Source organism: Dioscorea cayenensis, chromosome 14 (genome assembly GCF_009730915.1).
Source record: "Dioscorea cayenensis subsp. rotundata cultivar TDr96_F1 chromosome 14, TDr96_F1_v2_PseudoChromosome.rev07_lg8_w22 25.fasta, whole genome shotgun sequence".
Taxonomy (NCBI): Eukaryota; Viridiplantae; Streptophyta; class Magnoliopsida; order Dioscoreales; family Dioscoreaceae; genus Dioscorea; species Dioscorea cayenensis.
The window spans coordinates 19108967-19128670 of NC_052484.1; the positions used below are offsets into that span (position 1 = coordinate 19108967).

Below are 19704 nucleotides of genomic sequence, written 5' to 3' on the forward strand. Positions count from 1 at the left end.
CTTTTCAAAATTCCATCATTTATTTGACACCATATCTTACACTACTTTTTTATGTTGATTGTGGTGGTGAATTTAAGGGCCTTAAACCTTTATATTCATTCTTTTAGCATTTATTATTTGCTCTCACCATATCTTACACTCTTCTAAAGGAAGAAATAGTTAAATTATTAAAACTACCAAAAATTTGTTACGCCAACCTTCCTTACCATCCACTTTACGAATTTTTGCATGTCATTATGCTACCTATTTATTAAATAGACTTCTATCTTCAAATTTAAAAAATAAATCTCCATATCAGCTATTATTTAGAAAGAAACCCAATCAATATTCTTCAAAAGTATCAGTGTTTTGAGCCGATGATTTTAATTATAAATTATATATTTCATATGATACCATAATTTTGAAATTAGTTTTATTTTAATTTTTCCCCCAAATTAAAATTTATTACTCATCAATTTCTTAGGATAATATCCTAGTTCTAATTTTCGAATCTTACAATACTCCTTTAATAAAAACCTCAAACTGCTCTCCTCAGTTCCCCTCCAATACCAATTCTACCCTCCAAGTCCACATATGGTCTCCCTGTCCAATCCCAATTATTTTCTAGAAACTCTCTTTTCACCGTGGACTTGAGTCAAGATGAATATTTCCACAAACAAAGTCTTTTGATTTGAAAATTGGGAACTACAAAATTAACAAGTGGGGCTTATCAATGTCATCATTTTCATGAATTAATGAAGGTTTCTTTGGCTATATATATATAAATATATGTTAAGCCAAGAGTTATCTCAGTTGCTAATATTGTTCTCAAGTGAGACTAAGAGAAACATGCAGCTCTCATTCATAAAATTTCTACTGTTGATCCTTCTCATGCTGCCCTTCATCATCAACTTGAGTAAAGCACCAACTGAAGGTAAGCTCTTTCAATTTTGCACTTGTTTTGAAGTCTTAAATACAGTTGTTTAATTATGATTATCCTCTTGTAGACTAATAGTTTATTTTTTAAAATTTTAAAGATGGAAAATTGAAGAATATGTTAGGAGGACGTGTTGGCATCCACCCAACTCCTCCGTATACTCCACCTGCTCCAATACCAAAACTAAGCCAAAGGGGAGGCCCTTGAGGCCAGCCATAATTCCTAGAAAGAATTCTGTATTTCTAGTTGAAATGCAATATATATATATATATATTTGATGTCATATTTGTTAGCTAATCAAATAAATGAATTATTAATTTATTAGTCTTCAGATATTTCATGCTTTTTTTTTTTAAGTTACCAAATTTATTTAATTTTTTTTAGTTCTTTTATTTTGTAAAATTTAAATGTTATTTTTGTTTTATTAGAAAGACTGCTTCTTTTCTGACCAACGGATTTTTGGTTTATTAAGTAGGGTGTTTTATTCTTATTGAGGAAGCGGATTCAAACCTCAACTCATACACGTTAAAAGCACAAGCATGTTGAAGTATCATCTTTACGCATATGCACATCCCTCATCGATCGGACTCGTCCATATTTTATAAATAATAATAATAATAATTCTTTCCCATACTTTGGCAACAAGGGCGCAAAACTAACATTAATTTTATAAATTAGTCTAAATTCCTATTTAAATTAAGCTTATATATATATATTCTAGCAAGATACATGTAGTGCAACCTAGCTAGTGGAATCACAAAATAAAAGTCAATAATACATTTTCATAAAAATCCTCCAACCTAAAACAAAAGTCACACACAAGACACAACCCTAACCAAACCCTACAACAACCAGTAACATTTCACTCTTTCTTGCCCATGCAAAGACTGTGCAAGCCCTACAAATTAACTAATCAAACCATGCATGCTCTCTATAAATTAACTACAATCAACAAAGATCACAAAACCCTAGATAGGAAAAACCTAGCTATTCATTAATATTCTCATGCAATGCAAAAAGCATCACCTACACCTACACCAAATTAATATATGTTCCCCTATCCCTTCCTACGTTGCATGAACTTCCGAATGGATAAGAAACTAGTCCAGCTTCTTCCCATCAAGCTCTCAAACAACATCCATGGTTTTCTCAGAAAGTTCTTATTCAAAGTTCTCTCCTTTGGCCCAATGCCGAAACACATCGCCTTTATTCTAGACGGTAACCGAAGATACGGCAAGAAGTGGAACCTCACTGAAGGAGAAGGCCATGAAAGAGGATTCTGTAACCTCATGACAATCCTCAATTACGTGCATGAAATGAAGTTTCAGTATGTCACCGTCTACGCCTTCAGTATCGATAACTTTAGGAGAAAAGCCGAAGAAGTTCAGCTTCTGATGAGGCTCATCAAGGAGAAGATGGATGCATTGGTTGAAGACAAAAGCATGGCTGATAAACTAGGGATCAGGATTGAGTTCATTGGGAAATTGGAGTTGTTGGATGAGTCAGTGAGAGAAGCTGCAAAGAAGCTGATGAAGACCACTGAGAAGAATGACCAGCTTGTTTTACTGGTTTCTATTGCTTACACTTCAACGGATGAGATTGTGCATGGGATTGAGAGATCATGCATGGAGGTACGTGATGAAGATGATGATGATGGGATGATGATAAAGGTGGTGGATTTGGAGAAGAATATGTATTTTGGTGGTTATCCAGATCCTGATATACTAGTGAGGACTTCAGGGGAGACAAGGTTGAGTAACTTTCTTTTATGGCAAACAAAAGGTTGTCTTCTTTATGCTCCTTCTTGTCTTTGGCCTGAGATCTCTCTGAGGCATCTTGTTTGGGCTGTGCTTAAGTATCAGAGGAGGTTTTCTTATTTGGAGAGAATTAAGAAACAATAATCTTGAAATTAAGGTTTTATTGATGTTTTATTTTTTTGGATTAATTAAGTAATATTGATCTATATATTTGTTTATGATCAGCAAACAAATGTGTTGTTTGTTATAATTAAGTTGAACATGTTAATTAGTTGATTGTGTTTGGTGTTTGATGACTTTGATTATTTTCATTTCTTTTGTTATAAAATTGGATGAATCATCTTAAAAGTTTTATAATAAAAGGTTTTTAATTTCTAGACTTGACCCCTTGAAGAAACCAGATCATAATTACGCATATAATAATTATATTGATTAATGTGTATTCTAAGTCTATATATATATATATATATATATATATATTCATAACTGATTGAAATTGGAAATTCAAAAAAAATCATATAAAGAAATAAATCTATAAACTATGTAGTGTACAAGAAATATTAAGAAGTATTTCAGCTGATCAATTTGGGCTTCTTATTAGAGGGAGAAACTTTTATGAGTATATTATATATATATATATATATATATAAGATAAAAAAAATATGAAGCTGCTTATTATATATGAACCTTCCCCTTCCCCTTGGTCCACTAGAATTTATTTTGTTGTCTTGTTTATTTTGATTTTCTATTCCCTCTTTTTTTTTCTGTCTCCAGTATTATTTGTTTTTGTTTTTGTCTCCAGTATTATTAGTGGACTGTTTTTCTTTTTGCACTCCTTCCTTCCTCTTAACTTACTTCTGTGTACCAACGTATACTATTCTTACCTCATGGGTGTTGTATGTTTGTTTTTTTCAATGAATTTGAGAATTTCATAATTTATCCATTTTTTAAAAAAATAAAAATTGAAGGTTGGTGATTCATACTGTCATCAGATTAAATTTTCGAGTTTTTGTCTAAATGTTAAGTTTATTTAATCTCATAGATAATTTTATTCATACTAATTAAATATTCTAATAGCTAGTTAAATTAATCATTAAAAACATAATCATTTATAATAAATTGGAAGGACCAACCAAAACACTCACTAATTAAGTTGCTCTTCAGTTTCTCAGAAACAAGGATCACTTGCACATTGTGAACATATTAAATTTACCTGTGAACACTGAACAAAATGATTAAAAAAAAAGGAAAATTTAGATTACAAAGTTCTAGTGGTTTATTTGCATTGAATCTGTGAAGAACATGATCATTCTAATGACTTGCATGACCTTTCTTAGATTCCTTTGCTCTGCCACCAATGGCTTCAATCTGTTCAAGAATCTCAACAACAATTTTCATCGAAGGTCGTTTTTTCGGATCAACTGCAATGCAGTTAAGAGTAAGCTGAGCTGCCATTAGAGCTCCCTTCGATGAATAATGTCCCTCGAACCGGGGATCCATAAGACGGGAAACTTTTCGCCGGTCTGAAAGGTATGGTTTTGCCCAATCTACCAAGTTGTGCTGTCCACTGGGCCGACTCGTATCGAGTGCTCGCTGACCTGAGAGCATTTCGAGTAGCACTACTCCGAACCCGTATACGTCACTCTTCACATATAGATGTCCTAATTGACACATGAAACATATGTTACAAAAAGTTCGGAAACAAAATCAATAACAAGATCACATGCCAGTCAACAAGCTGTAAAGAGAAAATATTGAAATCACAAGCCATTCATTCTATAGAATACAAAAAGCTCTTGCAGTGGAACACTTAGAATTGAAAAAGACTGAGCAATTTGCAGTGGTGGTGCGTCGGTGGTCCACCGATAAATATGATCAGATCCAAAGCACATGTTTGCCTTTCTATGGTGGAGAAACTAATCATTTCTTCGACGAATTAATGTGAAGTCAGAGAGGAAATTATACCTGTGGCAACGTACTCCGGTGCTGCGTACCCGTAAGTACCCATGACACGAGTAGTGACATGAGAGTCACCACCAGTCGGTCCATTCTTCGCTAGACCAAAGTCAGAGAGTTTCGGATTGTAGTTCTGAAAAAGAACAGAAAAAATGAGCGACAAATTAAGCCAAGAAATGTAATTTATTAAATTAACTTTAATTAGCACTATAATACAATTACTATAACTAGATATAATACGTTAATATATAGTTCAGTATTCTTAATTTAATTGTTAATATATGGTTCTATAGTTAGTAGAAAAGTAATAAATCATATAACCGATGATTATAAGGCAAAGTCAAGAACATACAGAGTCGAGAAGGATGTTTGAGGCCTTGAAGTCTCGGTAGATGATTTGTTTCTCTGATGCATGTAGGAATGCAAGTCCTCGAGCAGCACCCAAGACTATCTTTAGTCTTAGGCTCCATGAAAGTGGAGCTGAATTTCCTGCAGCAATACATTCACAAACATAAAACATCGGCTCAAATTATTAATTCATACTAACTGTTTTTGGACTTACTTTTAAATAGGTGGTTTTCTAAGCTTCCTTTTACCATGAACTCATAGACTAGAAGGAGCTCCTTATCTTCCCAGCAATAACCCAAGAGCTTTACGAGGTTAGGATGCGACAGCCGGCCTAAAAAATTGACTTCGGACTGCAATTACCAGAAAAAACAACATTTACTAACCGATCATTCATGTCAGTAAACCACTCTAGAGATCAAAAGGCATAGTAGTATGGTAGTTCAGAAAGCATAATTACAATTCAGTATTGGCATGGAAGAGGAAACTGAAAAGTACTCAACATCTCAAATCTTGATTTTAGCTGAAATGAAGAAGTGAATTTGTCAACAGAATATAATTTCATTTTCTATCGGTTGTTGAATGGCCAAATTTTGAAACATTAAATTAATACGCCATTGAACAAGTAAACCAACATTTAGAAATAGAGGAATTTGACTACTTGATTTATGTATAGATAAATAATAGAGGAAGAAAGAAGATAGATAGATTTTTTTAGAAAATTAAATGTGGTATCACACCTACCGACAATTCTGCGTCAAGTTTAAGGTTGGGACTTAGTCCACATTAATCCTGTTTGAATTCTATTGAATTAGAGAACAAAAATTAAAACTACGGTTCCTTAATTACCGCATATCAACCACCTGATCGACAGAAAATGACATAAAAATGACATAAAACACTGAAAAAATCAACAAAAAGAAAAAGATTTCAAAATCAACACTAAAACACAAATTCACATAACAAGAAGACTAAATCAAGAACAGAAGAGAAGAAAATTGCATAAGCAGGAATGGATTCAGCAAATCACCTGCCATTGTTCAAAACCTTGAACACTCTCAGCATTCAATTTCTTAATTGCAACAACTATTCCGACACCGCTTTTTGTGGGATTGAGAGTCTTCTCTTCAACCCATCCTTTGTACACCCTTCCGAAACCGCCTTCTCCAAGAATGGCATCAGCCTTGAAGTTCTTTGTGGCACTCTTCAGCTCAGAGAAGCTAAAAGTGCGAAGATTTGGGGACTCCAATATCTGCCCCTCCAAGCACACTTCCTCGCAGCTCATATCAAAACTACTACTGATACTTGAAAGCTTTCCGGTGGTCGAAAAGCTGCTATTAGCTTGCCTTCTTGAAGCCACTGATACAAGGACAACAGGACAATCATCTTCTATATAACATCTTAGAATAGAAAAATACCAATTTGAGATAACAAATTATACATCAAGAATCAGATAACAAGATCTACATCAAGGTTGAAAAAAAAGGGATTTTGATGGCAATCCTTCTAAAAAATCTAGACCACATTGAACTATCATTCTCTGATTCATACATAGAACCATCAGCAAATTTCCCAAACTTAGAGAATTAGAGAAACAAACACACATAGACAAAATAGAACGTTCTATCAAAATTTGAGCTTTTGGAGAAAAAACAACTTGATTCTGTATCAAAACATATCAAACATGAAGGAAATGAGTATTCTGAAACACAGAAACTAAGAATGAATAAAGAGAAGCAAAACAAATGAAATCCAGCCATTTCTATGAATACCTAAAAGATACAAAGGGAAAACAGAAAGGGCAACCAGAATCCATTTAAGACAAAGAAAAGAAGAACAAAACTTGAACTTTTACAAGAGTATGAGTAAGAAATATACCTGGGCTTGAAGCTCTAGTGCTGCTGGGGCTGATGGATTTCACAGGAGAACCAAAACAGTTCCCCATCTCTTTCTTTCACTCTTTCTCACACTCTTGTTAGCTTTGCTCTTTGTCTACCTCCCTTTTTGGTCTCTATATGAAGCTAAGAAGCAAAGCATGAGAAGAGAGTGAAGAGAGGAAGGAAAGATAGGAGAAGTTGTGTGGAAATGGAAGGTATGAGAAAGGGTGTATATATGCATTGCTTTGTTGTTGATGATGTTGAGTGTGGGGGCTTTTTAGCACAAGTTTGACTTTTGGAATTAGAAGTCAACTCTATGATAAATAATAATAATAATAATAATAATAATAATAATAATAATAATAATAATAATAAAAAGCGGCACTTTTTAACTCTCTAAGGTGGTAAAAGTTGGGACAATTTGATACTCTATCTTTTTCCCTGCATTTGTTTGTTTCTTTAGTGTCTTAGATATTAAATATAAATAATAAATTATTCTTAAAAAAATAAGAATAATCTTTATACCAAGTTGTTGTCACTCCTTAATTAAACATAAGTGAAAGTTATAATTTTTTTTTTTAATAATTTTTAGGATTGAAGTGGAGTTCGAGTTGTAGCTGGAAACATAATTCATTGGGCTTGTTGATCGTAGTTGTTTTATGAATGAGTTTTGAAGGATCAGTAATCTAGAGACGTCTCTAGATTTGATGGTTACGATCATCATGAACAGTTCAAAACACATTCTACAGTGTCGCACTGTAACGTGAGCGGTAAAAAGTGTACAGTATTTATATAAATAAACAACTGTTAGATGATGATCTAACGGTTGTGATTAAATGTCTCTAGAGAACAGTAATCTAGGGATGTATGTAGATTACCTTTTCCCATATATATATATATATATATATATATATATTTTTCAAAGTAGATAAATTAAATTTATTTTTAAAAAAAGTACAATTAAAGTTCACAATAAATTTAACATATAAATAGACACATATGAAATTGACATAGTTGAACACAAAACGGATTGAAAGGCATAAATCCATTTTTATTTAAAAAATAATAATAAATAAAATTAAGCTGCACTTTTTTATATAATATGGACAAGTCATCACATACACCCACATATTTTTAATATCTCAACTATGCATTAGAAAAAAAAAAAACAAACATACAACCTCCAGCATGAGAGTCAAATAACTTAATAGTTTGATTGTTACGGTAGTGATTAAGTTACTTTTTTCATTGATATTTATCTAAAACTGTATATTTATAATTTATTTAAACATATGATATTTTTACATGATTTTGAGGACAATCTTATATGTCCCTTATCATGCTTAGTTCACCCCCAACTTTATCATCTAGAACACCCTTTCAAAGCTTTTAATGAGCCAAAGATCATATCAAATTAAATAGCAAAAGTGAGCCAAACTTAAAGATATAAAGTGATCATCCAATCTCTCAACAAATATAGTCAATTGAGAACCTTTCTTTGTCATTAGTCTAAAAGCTATTCCTTCACAAACATGTATTATGAACCTAGTCCATTGTATGTCATTCCATTCATAACTAAAATATTATATCTTATAAGTGCTATACCAAGAGCACTAACTTATTAATTCTCTTTCATATATATATATACCAACCAATGTCTTGGATAAGCTTCTTCAATTACATAAATTAATCCAAGATTCGGAAAAGTTAATAATTTAATCAGGACATGAACGCAAGCAAATATTCTTTTCAATCATTCAATAGTCTGTCTTTGTTAGCATTTTATGTGTGGAACATGAGCAACATAGTGGATTACAGATAAGAGTTTGAATAAAGAGTTATTTATACAAAGAAAAGTATATATATATATAACTATTTATTTATTTTGAGATTTTTGAGTAATATAATTTTTTTCATTAATATAAAGTATACATATTTAACTCTCGTACAGACTCAACTCCGTTTTCCGGAATAATTACTTGAGAGAGCAATCTAACACCGCGGCACCACAACCACCTTAGGAGTGATATCCTATTCTTTCATCAAGAGTTGACCTCTATCACCTTCTGCCAGATTTCATCAGCTCCACTATGTTCTCTCTTCTTTTGTTGCTTTAGTGTGTGGTTGTTAGAAAAGCATCACCTCTGGTGATACACTTATTTTTGTTCTTGTTCTTTTGTTTTTCTCTGCCCTTGCTTCTTCTTAGGTTGTTAGTATTGGTATGTACTACTTCAGCTTGTTTACTTTCCGATTTTTTAAAACAGTCATGATTTATTCACTTTTATCAATATATATACATATTTTATTTGGTTTTTTTATAAATTATTTATTAAAAACATCTTCCCTTATCCATTATAAATAATTCTTTTACTACTGTCATAATAAAAAGTGATAGTGCAATTAACTCTTATGTAAAAACTAAAAATTTGAACTTCTGTATAAAATCAATGGTTTATTTACGTTATTAAAAATTTTTTTTTGTTGATTTATACTAATATTAATATGTAAATTTTTAAAAATAAATCTAAGGAAACACATGACTTTTGAATCTTAATATTAATTAAAAATTCTGTGACGTATACCTAATTCACAAATCTTAAAATTTTATGTATCTTTTTTAAATTAAGTTCACATTCAACTCAATCCTTTAAAAAAATAAACTAAATTAGAAAAATTCTAGCTTGTACATAAACTCATATATAGGTTTATAATGAAATTACTTAATTATTTATTTATATTTGATAAAATAGATAAATCACACTATTTATGCTATTTATCATGTGTTAAAGTCGGATTTAAATATATGATTTTTCAAATTCTAAATGACATTCCCGTGGCTTGCGTCACCAACCTTAATAAGCTATATATTATATTCTTTATCATCTATTAAGAGTGTAAAACATGTAAAAACTTGAAATATGGAATAAATCAAATCAAACACTAGACTTTTGTGAGAAGAAAATTATAAAAAAAAAAAGGTCCATCAAGGTAGTATAATGGTTGAAATGCAAAAAAGTGAACAGTGTTTCTTAATTAGAGGTTGGAGAGGAAACACTTGTGGGAGAGATTTCTTGATATTTATCATGTCTATCACTTTCTAACTCAAAGTGCTCTATGACTCAACAACCATTATTTATAAATTTAATTAAATTAAATCAAATCAAATAAAAGTTCTTGTAATGTAATGTGGGAGTTACATTCAATAAAGTTGGGATTGTGTAATATAATAACTTGATTCGGTTTGGTTGGTACCCAAAGTTATGTTTAATTCTTGTTAATTATGATATATATATATATATAGTTGAGTTAAAAAGAGATAAAAATTAAGTTTTTGTTATAAATAAATATTATAATGGATGCCTAGTGCAGTAAATCACTGTAGCAGACTGTATTACTGCAACAACCATCTAGAAAACACTGTAGCAGCCGCCCATATGGTACTATAGCAGCCGCCAGTACTGTTATTATTCCACCAACCAGGATATTTTGGACCGTCGGATCAAATCGATCATGACCGTTCATTCAACTCTTGTAACCCTATAAATACCCCTCATTTGTATAATTTGGGATAAAAGAAGAGAAGGAAAAGAGAGAAATAAAGAAATAAAGAAGAGGGAAGAAAAGAAGAGGTGAATTTTGAAGGATTTTTGGTAAATTTTTTACATCTCTATTCTTATTATTATCTTTACATTTATATTATATTCTTAACAGTTTTGGTTTTTTTTTTCTTAATAAAAATAATCAATCTATTTTAAAATTAATCATTTTAGTTATTGTAGTGAAAGATTTAATGTGAAAAGAAGTTGAAAATGATGCTTTGACTTGTTCAATGGTCTGAAGTCTTTCAAGATTTATTGCTTTGATTTATGACTATTGATGGATTTTTATGCAAGATTTCAACATGAATTTCATTGTAGGTACTTAAATATTTGCTTGTTCTTTCTCTTCAATATATAAATATATATATATAATATATTGTTATTTTCAACAAGCATGGTAATGAATAAGCTTAAAATTTTTAAATAAATGGGTTTTGGAATTTATATCTTAATAATTTATTAAAAAAGAAATATATATATATATATATATGATGTTTGTAAATATATTTTTAACTTTAAGAGGTTGAATCATTTAACCCTATTTTTACTAGATCTACCAGAAATATTTGCTTATGAGTGATTTGATCTAAACAGTTCAATCAATTTTATGTACAGTAGCTGAACCAATCTGAACCATCCAACCCTATTTCTACTAGATCTATAGGAAATATTTATAAACAAAACTAATCAATCCAACTAAACCCATGCTTAGGTCTCACTGTAGCACCCTGATTGATATTGTGCTGAACTACAGACATTCCTACGAACGTAGTTGATGTTTTCTATATATAATCATTTTTATTGGAAGATTATGCTTTAAAAAGTTGCTATCCATTAAAAAAAAAGAATTTTTTTTATATTCTTTTAAAAGTGCAGTTCTTGTGAAAGTTCCATTATATAATTAATTAATAATTTAATTTCGAATCACCACTAAACCATTATGATAATATAATATAAATGTTATGTTATAAAAATTTTAAATTTTTTAAAAATATTAATACTAAATTCAAGTCAGAAACTAAAACTGGGATTTAGATATATTTATAATTAAATTTTTCATTTTAAATATCTATGGACTCAATTGTTTTTGTGTCAAATTTGAACAGGTTTAAATTAAAACGGCTGGCCTTTTAGCATTGACTTGAATAAAAAATATAATTAAAATTAATAACTTGACACATGTCACAAATTTAGGTGAGTATGTTGGTGTCAACTGTCAAGTTGTTATATGTGTCTGTTCACAAATAAATTTCTTGGAAGAATATTGACTAAAATGGCATTTTGCCACCTGCTACAATGCATTTCGGCGAACACGCAATTGTAATTTGCCCGCACTGAATTCATGCTGAAATTTGGAAAGTCAATTTTTTTGTTTTTCCAAAGTTACAAGTGTTATATATATATATATATATATATATATATATATTAGGGGTGTGTGTACGGACTGAGAATTAATTATCCAACTTAAACACTTTTAATTAGGGATAAAAAATTTAAACTACGGGTCTATATCTATAATCAATGATATGTTACTATTATTATTTTTAATGAATTTTAAATTTAAAATATTTTAATTGTTTCACACTTTTTTTTGTAATAAGTTCAAATGCTACTAATTGCTTGAATCTTTTTCACATGTTTTAAAATCTGAAATATTTTTTTTACTGTTTTTAAAAGTATATATTTATTTTAATGTGTCATATTTGTTTGTTATCTTGAGATGAAACATGTTGGGTTGGAAAAAAAGTCAATTCACTTTTGTTCTTCAAGAGAATAAAGGAGAGAGAGAGGATAAGTCATTCCCATTTTATTATTTTATTAACTTTGACATGTGTGATTTTAACTATTGGATGTTTTATGTAATTGATGTAAAAAATTGAAAATATTTGGAAATAAATGTGTGGTACGTGTTGTGTGTGGGTTTGAATGGTCAGACCAATCAGATTTATGAATGGTTTTTATTTTAATGGTGAGGTTTGGGCTTGGATTTGATGCATTGAAATTTTAAACCTAAATTTTAGGTTTAAGATTATAAGATTATTTGCTGATATCAGTGATATAAATTTTCATTATTCTAACGTTTTATTTTGTCTTGATACATATATATATATATATATATATATAATGGTGGGTATATTTTGTGTTAGTTTTAAAAAATTTAAATTAAATACTCAAATTAATAGATGTGAATTTCATGATAAAATATATCCTGCCAATAAATCTATGCAATTTAATCTCAAAAATTAAACAGTAGATTATCCCCATACAACCATAACGAGACATTCATATTCTTTGATTTTGATCTCACAACTCTGAATGCATAAATCAATTAACAACCATATATATATATATATATATATATATATAACAATACATTTTCTAGAGACATATCTAAAAAAATACCTCCACAACAACCGTTAGATTACCCATTTAACGCCTATTGTTTCATTTCTAACCCCGAAAAATGGAATTAGTGATGCTAACCACAACTCTGGGATTATATTTATATTAAAAAAAACCGTTAGATGGTGATCTAACGGTTATTGTGAGACATCTATATATATATATATATATATGCTGAATTTTCTGCGTTAGAACTTCACAAACTTCACAAACGGCTATTTGTACAAATTAGACTTACCAAATAAATTTTCCTAACTCATTGATAACCATTCAACAAGTCATCTAAAGATCACAAAGAAACAAAAAAAAAAATCAATGGCTATCAATGAGCTAACACCACTATTTGGTAATACTAGTTCATGCAAATAGCATCATCATTCGCCACAAAACCTGGCACCTGTTTCATCAGCATAAATATGCAAATATATATTAATATATATATATATACATATATAATGATTTTAAGACCTGGAAAACTAAACAGGTGGATCTACGCCTGACCACAAAGTAAATGATGCAAGAATAGGAAAGCAAACCTCTTGATTTATGAATGCAACAACACTAGCTTGAATGCTTTCCAGAGTATAAGCAGTTGGCCTCAGCCAGGACAGAATAAATCAAATTGGATTATGATCTCCATCCACCTGGTCCTATCAAGGTCTGTCTATGTTGATCTGTCTACGTTGATCTGCCTAAATTGCCAGTTTTATCTATAATTGAAACCTTTTCCCTTGATTGACTCTTTTCTTTTTACCGCCTTGAGGGAGTACGGGGAGCCCTCCTTGGTGAACATGGTTGGGGAGACCTGCGGCCGGCATTCATTGGTGATGATGGTGGATTGGGGCTGCGGACATCAGAGACGTAGGGTTGTGCTGCCACATGATTCAGGGCCACAACCACATCACGGATGATGGGGCGGACATGGGGCTGCTCCTGGAGACACATTGAGGTGATCACAACCAGCTGGTGAAATGGGCGATGAGGATAGCGGCCTTGAAGTAGTGGATCAGGAAGTCGGTTGAACCTTCTCCTGTCATTGAGAAATGGGCGTGCCTGAAGCAAAAGAGAATGGAAGTTTTTAAGTTTACGAGACAAAAATGGAAGCCAAAATTTCAGTGTATATATGTCAATCTGGAAAGTATTTATATCAATGATGTCTCTCATCTAGTGTCAAAACACCTAATATGATCATAGGGCTATGACATTTTAATTTTAATTAGCAAATCTCAATCAATTGATCAAAGAGCAAAAGTACTGATTTCTTTTGAAAAAATAAGGAACAAGCATAATTATAAAGAGAAAATCTCAAGCAGGTAAGCATGGAGAAAAATCATAAATATATAGATCAGCAGATACACAGCATTACTCAGACACTATTAATCACAAAAAGAAATCTAGAAGATGCATTTGACTTACCCAGTTAATCAACTTTTGTTCCGAGCCAGGTCTCGAAGAGTCAAAAGCCTTCCTTCCAGTGATCAACTCCAGGAGGAGCATACCAAAACTGTACACATCAGACTTCAGAGTGAGCTTGCCACTCATAGCATAATCTGGAGCACAGTAACCATATGTTCCCATAACCCTAGTTGAAACATGAGTATTATCACCAACAGGTCCGAGTTTTGCAAGTCCAAAATCAGAAAGCTTTGGGTTGAAGTCATTGTCCAGTAATATGTTTGCTGCTTTCAGATCACGATATATAACGGGCGGGTTTGCTATATCATGCAAATATGTGAGCCCTTCAGCAGCACCAACAGCAATCTTGATTCGAGTGTTCCATTCAAGAGGCTGTCTGTCAGGAGGTAAATCTGAAGATAAAAGTTTTCACATGTCAGTCAAAAGCATAAGATAGAAATAAAATCCACATGTAATTTTCCAAATAATGGCAAGCTTACATAATAGTTCGTGTCTTCAAGCATATTCAGCATTTACTAAATTCCTTAACTTCTCCAATTCAAGTTTTAAACTTTACATAATTACCTGCCTTTTCCATTTCAGGATGTCACTGACAACAACTAGATAATTCTTGTACCTAATACTTTGATAAATTCAAATTAGGATATCATGACTACTTGCTTAAAGCAGAAGCTTCTTTTATTGACAATGATGAGTATATGATCTAAATGAGCAAATCTTTGGCTTGGTAATGTTCTACAGCAATAATGCTCCCAGTTCTTTGTTTTTTCACTACACACATCACTTGAAATTTTTTTTTTACTTGGCTGCATAGCATGAAGAGACCGAAGGCCAGGCATCATTTCTTAGCATCACAAAAAATAAGGTAATAGATGCCTAATCGTACAATAAATTATTACTACTTTAAATTCAAACAGTATTTGTGGGCATCCCAAGATGGCTTGCTGTTCCGCATTAGACAAGGGAATTAATTAGAGAATGAAGAAAATAGATAACCCTGTCCATATATAGATTCAGTACTTAAATGCCAATTTTGTACATAAATAGCCTACTCACAAGTTTAACAAAACAATTTAAGACTTTAATGGCTGAGGACCAATTCTAGAAACATGTTTAACTCAATTTTGATTAGAGAAAAGATTATAAATTAATGGTTAATAGAAATCAAAATTTATAAAAATAAATAAAATAAAATATAAAAAAAGCTGGCATTGAAAACTTTGAATCGAATGAAAAGGGCATCAACATAAAGAGAGTATAAGAGAAATTTGAAATCATACAATCATGTACAGTTACAATCAACTATAGATCAAACAATTCACATTATTCGTTGTTAGAACATCTAAGTCTACTAATGAGGTAGGCCACCAGCAAATAAGTGCCAGCATATAGATAAGGAGCTTGGTGAATATGCGCTTCAAAACAGGCTTGCTTCAATTGGCTCCAATATATCTTGATATGCTAATAACTTTGCATAGTTGATTGCTCTACCACTAAGCAACTGAAAGGCATCAGGATGAATAGCTATGTCCGTTTGATAATTAATAATTACTCACAAGACAATTTTATGAAAAAGAATCATTTCATCATTTTTAAGCATTAGTGTATGTAATCATGGATTGACATCTGGCTTGTAACTACCAACGCATCAATGAATAGCTAAGCTACCAACCACATACCTCAATTGAAGATGTACACTTCAACATTAATTAGCCAATCAATTATTGACTTCTATCTAACAACTAATCAAGCAATTAGTTGTGAAGACCCAAATCAAACCCAACAAATCACATATAGAATGTTTTGATCCTATAAAGATGGCATACTTCAATCCTTGGCATACATGTAAACAACTACTCATTATGGACTTTACTCATGCTTGAATTAAGGTACTGATCATTTCTTATTAAAAAATTTTTAAAAGCTTTGACAATATCTTTCAAATAACAAGAATTTTGAACGGTTCCTGTATAACTTCTTAGGATCAATACTGCCTAGATAAGTAGACAACTGGAAGTCGAGTTGCCTTGACAACTCCCAGGAATAAAAATACATACCACAACTTCCAAAAATGTTTATTTGGCACTCTAGATAAGTGACTCGTAACCTGTGATAATGAAAAAAATAAACAAATGCAGGCTGCTTACCTACTCTTAGATCTTACAAATCCATACAGAATTTCGAATATCAATATTTAATAAATCAAGAATTAATTGATTGAACAGTCCTACAAGGAAAATCAGCATAACAGCATATAATATTACATATGTCTCAATTAATGCTAATTCGAAAATTCAATAGCTACCAAAATAGTATCTAATCATTAATCTGCAACTCATCAGCTTAGAAGCAAACAGAAAACTTCACGAACAAAATCAAGATTAAAAAAAGAAAAAAAAAACAAAAACAAAACAAAACAAAAATCATTGCTCTTAGAGACTTGGACGCTCCTAAAAAATACAAGCATTTCTAGTTTGAAAATGAACTGTCCATATGCTTTCAAATTTTAGAAACATATTGTTTTATTTTCAGTTTGTTATGAACTATTTTGAAAGTGTTTCATGTGCATGTCTTAAAAGACCAACTATGCTTGCTCATTTGTTTATGAGCAACATAGGATTAAGGACTTCTGTAATTCAGCACTCATTTTATCTCAAATGGATATCGGTATCAAATGAGGCGATTGAAGAAAGGAAGATATTAAAAGATCATGTCCTCCAAAATTCTTATCCAGAGACCAAGTTCACAGGATGGACTGATTGCTCAAGAAGATACTTTTCAATTTTTGCTGTTCATTTTAGGAAAGAATTTCCATATTGTACTATTCAATTTTCCAAAACAAGTATGCTTCCAAACTTGAAAACAATCTTTAGAGTAACAAACCAGTAAAATGAAAAAAAACATTTCCTCTAGCAATACAAATATGAAATTTTTGTTTTGTTTCCACAAAGAATGAAAAAGAAAGCAGAACAAACAGTAAGGCAATTAGAATATTTACATGTTAAACGAAAGAAAGGACAAAGCAACTGAAACATCTAAGCAAACTGATCATGCATCCTTGAGTACATTTAAACCAAGCATGCCATGTTTGGAGCATTAATTTACAAGAACGGTATGCCAGGGGAGGTCAAAAGAGTTCATAATTGGGATATTACACAAGTAAATGACTCAAGCATATATTCAGCAAGTACTACAATGGCTGAGTGGTAGTTTAATAAGCATCTCTCTTTCACTTGTCCACATCCATGTGTCTTTCTCAAGGTACAAAACTACAAATGATAGAATATCACAATTCCAAATTGAATACACTTCATAAGATGATGAAAATTATCATTTATATAAACATAAAGTGAAATCAAGACGCCATTCTAAGTTTGGTTTCAGACCTGAACCAATCTAGGAACCATAAAGAATGTTAGTATATTCCAACTTACAGGAGCTACAGACAGAGAGAGCAACAAACAACTGGTCAGAACCGATTATCAAACAATAAGCCATACTCTTTCTTCCTTCTTCCTGTCATACAATATCCAAGAAATACTACATTTCCAACGACATAAACTACTAACCAAACAATACAAATCCTAGATTACCAAAACTACAAACAAGATCCAGCGATGAAAGTAAGCATTCAAAACAACAGTTAAAAACCAACTGCGGATTAATAGAGGTAACAGTATTCAGGAACATCAAAAGGCCCACAAAACAAAAGATTACCAAACAAATGATCCTCCAAACTTCCTTTCGGCATATACTCATACACCAAAAGTCTTTCATCCCCTTCAGCACAGAATCCGATTAGACTAACAAGATTGGCATGTCTGAGCACGATCAGCATAAGAACCTCCATAAGAAATTCTTTACTCCCTTGCATGCCTTCTCGATTCAATTGTTTGATCGCAACAGTCTAATCACGATTCAGAAACAAAAAATACAATCAAAAAGTCAGATCTAATCAACAAATCCACAAAAACTCAAACCGATAATCACCTGATTAGCACCGAGACGGCCCTTAAAAACGCTCCCAAACCCTCCCTGTCCAATCTTATTCTCTTCTCTGAAATTCTGTGTGGCGATCGCCAGATCTCTGAAAGTAAAACTCTTTGCACCATCCCCATTGTCTCTCCCACCAACCAAAGCCCTCCCATTTTCTGCACGAAAAATCATAAAACCCTAAAACCCTCAACAAAACCCTAAAAAACCCAATCACAAAAACCATCTCACCATTCGAACCCGCACGGCCATCATCGATCCGAATCCTCAAATCCTTTTTCCCAGTACCAAAGCAAGAAAAGCAACTCATCCTCAATCAGATCTCAACCCCCAAAAAAAAACCCTAGAAAAACCCGACACCACCTCTACCTCTCCCCTCCGCTCTCCTCCACGCCACCACCGCCGACACCAAGCGGAGGGGACACCGGCATTCCTGAAGATCAAGCTCAACTGGGCAAAAAGTATATATATAGAGCGAGATATAGAAAGTGAAATAGAAAGCTGGTTTCCATATAGAGTATGGTTTCCGTTTATGGCTCCGCTTTGGGCGGTGATGACGGTTGGGCGTTTCCAAGAAGGAAAGAGGAATCGAGGTCTTGATGGATGGATCTGGCGGTGCGGTTCTCGTTGTCGGCGATGGTGGTGGTGTTGCTCCGGCGTGGATGAGGAGGAAGAGCATTTGATGGGATTCCATATTTGGAGAGCGATGAAAGGCTTGGTTTTGGTGACTCGGGAGAAGAGAGAGAAAGAGCGTGCGTTCCCGCGTGGCCGAAATCAATGAGATGATAGTGACGGGTGGGGGTGGGCTTTATTCCACCTTTTTTTTTTTTAATATTGCTACTACTACTGCTACTCCCTTAATACTAAATACACGGCCTTGTGTTGTATTTGTGGCTCTTCTCTTGCCTTGTGTGGTGGAAGAACACACACAGGGATTAGAATCATCGGATGTTTTTGGGATCGTTGTTGTTGTTGTTGTATGGGTATGGACAGGATTGTAGATATTTGGCCAATTGGATTTCGACATGTGGGTGTGTTAAATATAGTGGTAATCAACAAAAAAAGTACCTATGAAAAAAACTTATGACTTTAACCCCTTTTTGGTTCAGAGGGAGGGAAGGGGGGGGTATGGAGGGTTTGAGAAAAATATCGTGTTTAGTTCATCGAGGGGTGTGGAGGAGTAGTTTTATTTTTTTGTTTAGTTGAAAAGAGGAGTGGGGAGGAGAGAAAGAGTGTAATATGTATTTGATTATTTTGCCTCAGTATAATAAAAATAGGTAATAATATATATAATAATCAATTGTAGAATAATAATAATAACACAATATATAATATATGATAAACATTATAAAACACACACAATAATTAGGGAAAAATATTTATTCGAAAAAAAATTATGAGAAGTCATAACATCTTGATTATAATTGACAAATATTGGTTAC

General features: G+C 32.2%; 3 protein-coding genes across 3 annotated transcripts; 1 reads left to right on the top strand and 2 right to left on the bottom strand.

Moving 5' to 3' along the window:
• The first annotated feature begins 1858 nt into the window (after nucleotides 1-1858).
• On the top strand, nucleotides 1859-2899 carry LOC120275986 (dehydrodolichyl diphosphate synthase 6-like). Its single transcript, XM_039282726.1, has one exon. The coding sequence runs from the start codon at nucleotides 1966-1968 to the stop codon at nucleotides 2815-2817; it is 852 nt and encodes a 283-aa protein (XP_039138660.1). The 5' UTR covers nucleotides 1859-1965; the 3' UTR covers nucleotides 2818-2899.
• Nucleotides 2900-3793: 894 nt separating this feature from the next.
• LOC120275814 (probable serine/threonine-protein kinase PIX13) lies at nucleotides 3794-7067 on the bottom strand. Its single transcript, XM_039282525.1, has 6 exons — nucleotides 6853-7067; nucleotides 6005-6333; nucleotides 5192-5327; nucleotides 4982-5118; nucleotides 4639-4762; nucleotides 3794-4334 (listed from the first exon to the last, which is right to left on the bottom strand). Exons 1-6 carry the CDS (start codon nucleotides 6917-6919, stop codon nucleotides 3985-3987), a joined length of 1143 nt encoding a protein of 380 aa, XP_039138459.1. The 5' UTR covers nucleotides 6920-7067; the 3' UTR covers nucleotides 3794-3984.
• Nucleotides 7068-13261: 6194 nt separating this feature from the next.
• LOC120275509 (probable serine/threonine-protein kinase PBL21) lies at nucleotides 13262-19018 on the bottom strand. Its single transcript, XM_039282117.1, has 5 exons — nucleotides 18494-19018; nucleotides 18260-18420; nucleotides 17987-18176; nucleotides 14270-14661; nucleotides 13262-13906 (listed from the first exon to the last, which is right to left on the bottom strand). The coding sequence occupies exons 1-5, from the start codon at nucleotides 18570-18572 to the stop codon at nucleotides 13604-13606; spliced, it is 1125 nt and encodes a 374-aa protein (XP_039138051.1). The 5' UTR covers nucleotides 18573-19018; the 3' UTR covers nucleotides 13262-13603.
• Nucleotides 19019-19704: the final 686 nt, after the last annotated feature.